Source organism: Vulpes vulpes, chromosome 2, assembly GCF_048418805.1.
Source record: "Vulpes vulpes isolate BD-2025 chromosome 2, VulVul3, whole genome shotgun sequence".
In the NCBI taxonomy this organism is placed as follows: Eukaryota; Metazoa; Chordata; class Mammalia; order Carnivora; family Canidae; genus Vulpes; species Vulpes vulpes.
This window is the reverse complement of record NC_132781.1, coordinates 155174540-155182970: the sequence shown is the minus strand read 5'-3', so window position 1 is coordinate 155182970 and position 8431 is coordinate 155174540. Positions and strand designations below refer to the sequence as shown.

Below are 8431 nucleotides of genomic sequence, written 5' to 3'. Positions count from 1 at the left end.
AGGGGAGAAGAAGGCGAAGGCCAGTGATTTGGACATTACCCCGGGGTGGCATGGTAAAGCAAAACATCCTCTGAACCGGGAGCCAGGGAATCTCGTTCTTGTCCTGACTCTGCCACTTACATTTGGGCTCTCAACTGCCCTACCTGGGAAAATGGAGCCAGCGATGCTGCACCACTCGATCTGATGAGCAATGAGATACGAGAACGCTTCACAATCTTTGAAGTGTTGTATGCATGTGACCATCATGATCTCCACCTACCTCCTCCCTGTGTGTGGGGATGATCCTGTGAAGGAGAAGCGGAAGTGCTTTGTGTTAAGACGCAGTACTTACATAAGCAAATGTGAGGCTGGTAGGGCTCTAAGCAGGAAGTGCATTGATATCATGCTCTCCGATTTCTTTGAATTGTGTAATATTTTGCAGTGACACATGAAAGAAGCCAAGTCTCGACTCTGAGATTCCAAGTACCAGAGTGGGAGCAAGCAGGGGCTAGGATGGAGCCTTCTTTTGCACCACAGTTTCGAGAAGAGCAAAGCAAAAGAGAGAGTTAAGTTCTGGGAGGTGATTAACCTTTTAGTGTGGGCTGGAAGGGCCCTCAAAAATGATCGTTCAGGCTTCGCGTTCTACAGATGGGAAACGGAGAAAAGCCCAGAGAAAGGAAAACAATTGCCCGAGAGCACACAGCGAGCTTGTGGCTTCAACCCTAGGTGTGTTTCTCTCTAAGATCTGCACAATTCCCATACTTGTTCCCAGCCAGGGCCAGTCACATTCCCCTCCCTCACCCCCCTGCACCCCCATCCCCCATCCCCCCCCACTGCCGAACACCTGGTCTGATTGCCCCATGTAGCCCGGAACACGAGCAACTGGGGGTGCAAGTTAACCCACCACGCCTGCGTGCACGTGTAGGTGGCAGATGTAGGAAAGATTCATTTCATCCTCAAGTTCAGAAGCCATTTCAGAAATCAGAGGCAGCGGTGATCTCCCGGTGGCAGGAGTATCAATGATCTTTATTTTATCCTTTATAATATTCAGGGTTTCCTAAAATATTACAACAAACATCTATAATTTTATAAACCTCACTCCCTGCAAATCTTATTTTAAAAAAGAAGGAAATTGGAGGGCCGTGACATGCCCTCCAATGGGGTCCATTGAGGCCAACCAGTATTGTCACACCAGGCAGAGGCCCTGAGCCGGGCGAGGTCCCGAGGTCATCCACCTCTCCCGCCTGGCACCAAGGCCAGCTAGGCGGCATCTCCCCACCTCCTGAAATGTCCTCCTCTCAATACCGTTGCCAAATTGGACCTATATTTCAGGGTCCAACACCAATTCTGCTGATTCTGCGAAGGTGTTTTAATGCCCACCTTCCCCATTGGGACGAACACCTATCTCCCTCCTCTGACCACTAGTGGCACTTTCTTGTTTTGTGATCCTTATCTGCCTTGTCCTGGAGTCTTTTGTACCCAGGTCTGTCTTTCCTACTGGGCTGAAGCCTCGAGGGTGGGTTGGGCTTCCAGTAATATCCTCCGCCTGGCAGAGGTAGAGCTCAGATCAGTGTTTGCTGAACGGAAGCGAATTGAAAATACAGATTCCTAACGAAGGGATCTGCCTGGGCTCATCAACCTCGGCACCACCGCCCTCTGGGGTCTGATAATTCTAAGTGGTGGGGAGCTGTGGGTTAGGAGCATTCTTGGCCTCTACCTACTAGACGCCAGCAGACACCCCCGGTTGTGACAACCAAATGTTTGGACGTTGCCAAATGCCCCCCTGGAAGGCACAGTGCCTCCTGTTGAGAACCCCTGGAATATGGTTTATCAAGGGTCTTTCATAATCAATCCCTTGGAGCAGAAATTCCCATTTAGCAGATGAGAAACGCAAGGCTCGCACGGAGTTGGACTTGGAGCGGAGTCTTGCACATAGTTCTCCCACTGCAAGTCCGGTGCCGATCCCAGTACCCCAAGATCCCTCAGGACCCCAGCAAGGTCTTTGCTTCTGGGCTTCGTGTGCCCACACCACTCTCACTGCCCCTCCACCCTGTCCTGCATTCCATCCTGTCCCCTCCCCTCCCAACCCAGGGCCTGTGCCAGGCTGTGACCCACTGGTTGACCCTACTGGTCCATGCAGACTAGAACACAGGCGGTGCCTCCACATGCCCTCTCGTCTTCTCCAGCACCTGGGCCTCCTCCCCGTGCTTAAACACGCTGATGGTGACCTGTCCTGTCTCAGAGCCATACTTATTCTTGACAAAGACACCGTAGCGCCCACTGTCCTCACTGTTGACCCTTTCGATGGTGATGGTGACCTCCGAACCCCTCACTTCCATGCGGTAGCGGTCAAGGAAGGCGACGGGCTGGTCATTCTTCAGCCAAGAGATTTCAGGGGTGGGGTCTCCCGAGATGACACAGGTCAGGCACAGGGTCTGTTGGAAAGGACAGGAGGGGAATGCTCAGTCTCCCCTCCTTATAATCAGCCTTGGCATTCACCTTCGCTCCCCCCAGAGAGCTCCCAGTACAAGTTGCTCCCTGTGAAAAATGTATATTATGTGTGTTCTACTGTAAGCCATAAAAGGATAACGTTAAAGGGAGAGACGTTTTATTTTATTCCCACATCCTCCTCAAATTTTCTAGACTAATACTTAGAATTTCAGACCATCACTACCCTAGCAATTACCTGCCCCAGACTGGCCTGAATTTTGCTTTCTTGCTTTTTGTCGCATACATGCCATTTTATGATTATGATTTTACCATGCAAATAAGACTATGTTGTTTTGATACAAAGATTTATGAATCGGGTTTGAAACCTCTTGGACAAGCTCTAACACAGGGCCCTGTAGTGTAATGGTCAAACACTCAGACTGGAGCTGGGCACATGCAGACTCTGAATCTCAGGTCGGTCGCTTCGAGTTGTGGGACCTTAGGAAAGTCTCTTAGCCCCTCTGGGTTTCAGTTTCCTCAGCTATGAAGAGTGACTTGTTTCCTGTGGTTGCCTTGATGGTTAAACAAACTAAGGTGTGTGCATATATATGGAACAGTGCCTGGCACAAAGTAAGCACCATATGCACATCGGCGATCATTTTCTAGAACATGAGGCTTGCAGACTTTCCGTTCTAGAGGGGCTTTTAGGGATCATCTACTAGAACTCCTATAATGGAAATGAAAGTTCACAGAAGTCTGTGATGCCCGTGGGCCTGACACCAGGCTCAGCGTCTTCCTTTGTACTACATATGACCAGTGAGGTGTGGCCACTTGGCCTGGCCTTGGTGGAGCCGGCAAATTTGGTTTTTGAGTCCATGGCGCTACACTGTATCATGAGCTTTGATGGATACAGAGGGAGCAAGAGGGGCACCGCCGGCCACAGGTTGGGGTGGTCAGTACCTTATCTTCCATGATGGTGGCTACATCTGGCAGGCCTCTCACCACTTTGGCACGATCTGGAAGGGAAAAGAGAGACTCCAGTGATGAATGATTTCCTGCCAGCTGCTTCCCAGAATCAGATTCCGCAGAGCTGGGGTTTATTTTTAAGCAATGATTCTTTTCTCTTTTTTCATCATTTTGGGTGGAAACCTTTAGATTTGTTTCCATGTTTCCTTGCCTTCACTAACAGAAGATAGGGGACCTACTGTGCTTCTGTTACTGACCTGAAGCGATCCTTATAATGGGTGGAACCTGGAGGTGACAGTGAGGTGCCCCGGCCCTCAAGAACTGGGAAGGAGGAACTGGCTGGGGACACCCGATGAAGCTAAAGTATGTGGGCTTGGTGGTGGCATTCCTGCTGCTCAGAGGCCAAGCCTCGTTCCTCCAGCGTTGGGACCGTGTCCTGCCTGGACTAGGTGAGGCCCCTGGGCCCCGACAGCCAGAACCAGCTTCAGCTCTGAGGTCGTCCCACCCCAGGCCTCTCCTCGAGAGCCTGCCCAGCCCCATTCCCATCTTCCCAGCCTTGCAGGCCCCAGCTTCTGCCCCTGACCTTGTCTTCAGGCCTACTCGGTCCACACCCACCACGTCCACCATCCTCGGGCCCTTTCCATCCATTTGCCTGTGTGCTGCTGCCGCCACGGCCACACAGACCCCACGGGGAACCAGGACTTCAGACACCTGCCCGGAGGCATAAACTCACGGGAAGCGGCCCCAAACTCAGACACGAAAACAACAGCAGTGCGAGGGGACTTACTCTTCTCAATGATGGCCAGGGCTCTGAAAGACAGACATGGGAAAAAGGCTCGAGCTGCACTTGCTGAAGGACAGGCCCGCCTGGGGAAGGGTGAGGGGGTGATGCGGGAGGGGCAGAGCTGGCCGGGGCTCCCAGGAGGGGGTCCTTGTACCCAGCTTGCACCACACCCCAAGGGGCAGGATGGACAAGTTGGTTCACACAAGAAATGGTTCACACAAGAGATGCGAAGGGCACTTACTTCAGTCTCTGGTGCTCAGCGAAGGCGTCATCAAAAGCTGTTGGAAGGAAAGGGGGAGAGAAGAGGCGTGTCACCCCTCAGTCCCTGTGCCCTGCAGGACAGGGCTTCACGATGACTGTTCCTCCACTGTCCTCCCATTCCTGTGGGCTCTCAGGGCAGTGCTGGGCTCGGGTGGGGCGATGGGAGGCCCCCCCACACCCCGCCTTTCAAAGGACTCTGGGATTTCCTAAACAGGGTTTCTCTGTGGACGGACAGGTGGACAGCTCACCTTGTCCTGAGAGATCAGTGGAGAGCTGCCGGGTATCCTTCCCCGCGGCTATCTCCAGGGTGTATTTGCCCTTGTCTGAGTCTTTGGGGTCCAGGATGTGGAGCCAGATCTCATCGAGGGTGTTGCCAGCCCTCACCCGGTCACCACTCTCCAGGCGTTTCTCTCTGGATATGAGGACATAGAAGTGTTTGACACGGCTCAGCTCATCAGCGCCGCCCTGCTCATCGGTGCTGGCTGGCTGGGGGTCTGCAGGCACCCCCGGCCCCAAACTCCTCTCCTGGGGCTTTGTTTCCAGGTGTGTGGTGTTCCAGTGCTGAGCCTGTATTTGTGACATGTCCTTCAGGCTGGGGATCTAAGGACACGGGGCTCCAGGGTCAGTGCCTACCACTTCCTCCACCCTTGGGGCAGGGGTCACTTCCTCACCTCTTCATTCTGCTCCGCTTAAACCCTTTAGTGTTTCTTCTGACAGTCATCCTTCCCTTGCCCCCAAAACCACAGAACTGCTTCCTTTCTTTCCTTAAACTCCATTCCTGGAGGCACCTGGTCCACATCTTCAGTGTCGTGTCCCAGAAGTGACACCTCTGGACTTGATCACTGGGCTCCGTAACTCTAGCTGGGAAAGGGGCTCTTGGCTTTGGTTCTCACTCATTTGACAAACTTGACCAAGTCGGCCTGGCCTTCTCCATGGGACAGGGGCAGTCATGTCTGCTCTGCGAGGCCGAGGCACGCAAACGATAAGCAGCCCTGGGAAAATAATGCTCGCAAACTGTCTGCGGTCACTCAGCTCCTGGCTGAGTCTCTGTGGACAACTCGTCCATCCTGCCTTCAAGCCCTGGAACTCAGTCAGTCTCTGCTGCACCTCTCCCTCAGCCTGGCTGCCAGAGTTTGCTAAGGTTGCAAAGACCCACAAGGGCACCGTGACCCACCTGACCTTCTGGTTCTCCCCTGTTCTGCATCCTTCCCTCCCCCACCCCCCAGTTTCCAGATGCTGCTCTAAGACAATGATCCTTCTGTGGCCATGGATGTTCTGGAAAAATGATTTTATCACCAGGGTTCCCACCTTCCCTGGGGAACCTCCCTTCTGTTGATTGCTGTTCCCTGTCTCTGACTCCCTCTGAGGACAGTGCAATTGGTGGGAGACCCTGTCTCTGCCAACCCCTTGGGACTGGGCTCTGGGGCAGATGTGCCTGTCCTCCTCCATCCTATACACCCCCACCCCAGCCTGGCTAGGGCTCCAGGGCAAAGCCAACTTACTTGTGGAACCAGGTGGTTTTCATGTACTGGATATTGTAGTACTTGACCTTGCTGAAGATCCGGATCCCCTCCTCAGTCCCCTGGATTTTCAGTGGGGTCGCAGAGAGCGCTGGAGAGGCAAAGGAGAAAGCCAAGGTCCTTTGGGCAGCACACATGGGGGCCAACCGGCTCACCCCTGCTCTGGGGGTGTGGTGGGGGGAATGCCTCATTGTGAGGAGGCAGGAACTTCTCCCTCAGTCCTTGAGGTTGGAAAATAAACCTATGCCTGGTAGCCGAGCCTGGTTGGAGGTGCCCTGGAGGCTCTTTGCATCAGGACAGGGCTGAGCAAAGCGGGGAAGGGGGCTTGCTTACCACCAATCCTGCCCAGCTCAGTGTAGATGGCATCCAGGGCTGGAGGAAGACAGAGAGAATGATTAGTTGATGTAGGGCCCTCCCAGGGATGTGCCTGGGGTGGGGACGTCCCTGGAAAAGGCTGGTGAAACTCATGGACAGCTCAGAGCATGGGGAGCTCTGTGGGATGACTCCCATGACTCGGGGGTAGAGGGGGTCTGGAGCACTCCCTGACGGATGGGGCAAGGGGGCACTATGGATGGAAGACAAATGGGTCAGCTTGACAATTTTCTTGAGGCTGGACCAACCAGCCTGATGAGGAGTCTGGGGCCCAGGGGAGGGTGGAGGAATGAACTCTGGCTTTGGGTCTGGAAGCCGAGGCTCACTGTGGTACATTGCAGAGAACACAGGTGTTGGTGTCACAGACCAGGCCCCTGTCACTGACCAGCTGTGCAGCCATGGGGAGGTCACTTGGCCTCTCTGTTGCCCCAAGTGATATGGGGATCCCATAAATTTTACCCCACAGGTCATATCATGTCTCTTGATTCTGTGTGACCTCCTGGGTCCTCCTGGCCCATCTCTAACATTGCCAGCTCCTACCTTCACCTGTGAGGTCCAGTATGGTGTCATCCTCCCCTCGATCGTCAGAAACTGTTGCTCTATAAATTCCCTTGTCCTCTTTGGACAGCTGGAAAGAAGAGAGATGATGGTGTAGCATGGGTTCTGGAAGGAGTGCAAATCAGCCCGGACTCCAGGCCCGCCCCTAGCTGTGTGATCTTAGGTAAAACTCTTCTCACTGAGCCTCAGTGTACCATCTAGAATGGGTGATCTCTAAGGCTCCTTCTAGCTCCAGAGCTCTTCGCTTCCAAGTTCAAGGCTTGGTCTGGGCCCAGGGTGGGAGTGAGGGGGAACTGAGGGCAGAAGCAGACACCCCACATTTGGATTCACAGGCAGCTGTGCCAAGCAGAGCATGATGAGCTCTCCTCGCAGGGTAACCTGAGCCACCCTGCTCCCTGGAGGTCCTCAGATGGAGAACCCCGGGGACCCCTCTGCATTTCTCCTGGAGGAAGTGAGTTGTCTTTGGCCCATGACAAGGGGCTCCTTTCTGGCACATGCTCATCATCCCCAAATGAAGTCTGAACTAACACTCAGCAAAGCAAGAACTTGGATTGTGCTTTTGAAGCACCTCCTTCAGGCCCTGCGAAGTGCTCTCTGCTTCCCCTTCCCCTGGAAGGGTCCCTCCCACTACGACCAGGTCCACATAGTCTGTTTTGAGGAAGAATCCAAGGCAGAGACAGCCCTTAATCTGGGGATCACAGGGCTGAACCCCAATAGTCTTCTCTTATGTACCCCTCTCTCTCCCCAGTGAAGGTGCCAAAGTCCCAGCCAAACCTGGGGGAAGGGTGATTGGAGTGACTTCTGACCCCACTCTCCAGCCTTGTGTCTTAGTATGTAAACCCTCTGAGCCTCCGTTTACTCGTCTGTAGAATGGTGGCACAATCCTTGCCCTGGCCAGGTGCTGTAGCTGCTGTGAGGATCAAGGGAGGTAACCCTTTGGAAGCTGGAAAGTTCTGTGCCAGTGGGTTGGGCTGTTATAACAAGGCACAGTAGCTATTAAGCACCTACTTGACGCCCAGCTCTGTGCGAGGAGGTGACAAAGGGCAAATCCTGGCCAGGATTTGGGGAAAGACCCCAAAATCATTATTTTCCTTCCTAGTCAGGAAACCTGCATTGGTGCCAGTCCTCCTTGGCACCCAGTGAGGCCATAGAGACCAGCAGCAGGGCAGGAAAGCATGGAATGTTTGAGAACAAGCCTTATGTTTCTATCGTAACCAGACCACCCTCCTCTGGAGGCCAGGAGGAGGTCATGGGCTGGACAATGGAGCCCCAGCCCTGCTTTGCTCCGCTCAGACCTGCCTCGCACAGAGCAAGCATTCCTGTCCTGAACCCTACACTGAACAAATCTTTGAGAGAGCATCCCTTCTTTTAAGAGTTTTATCTTTTTTTAAAGATTTTATTTATTTATTTATTTATTTATTTATTTATTTATTTATTTATCACACACACACACACACACAGAGGGAGAGCACAAGAGCGCACAAGTAGAGGGCAGGGCAGAGGGAGAAGTAGGTTCCCCACTGAGCAGGGAGCCCAGGGTTGGATCCCAGGACCCCGAGAT

The 8431-nt window shown here is 53.4% G+C and overlaps 1 protein-coding gene across 1 annotated transcript in view; it reads right to left on the bottom strand.

The window, feature by feature from the left end:
* Positions 1-984: 984 nt before the first annotated feature.
* Positions 985-8431, bottom strand: part of MYOM3 (myomesin 3) — a 48109-nt gene continuing 40662 nt past the window's right edge. The window contains exons 30-37 of the mRNA XM_026012411.2: positions 6853-6940; positions 6274-6312; positions 5923-6031; positions 4669-4832; positions 4401-4437; positions 4163-4185; positions 3370-3425; positions 985-2414 (exon numbers count right to left, since the gene is read on the bottom strand). Coding sequence (XP_025868196.2) covers positions 2121-2414; positions 3370-3425; positions 4163-4185; positions 4401-4437; positions 4669-4832; positions 5923-6031; positions 6274-6312; positions 6853-6940 — 810 coding nt within the window. The 3' untranslated portion in view covers positions 985-2120. The remainder of the gene's footprint in view (positions 2415-3369; positions 3426-4162; positions 4186-4400; positions 4438-4668; positions 4833-5922; positions 6032-6273; positions 6313-6852; positions 6941-8431) is intronic.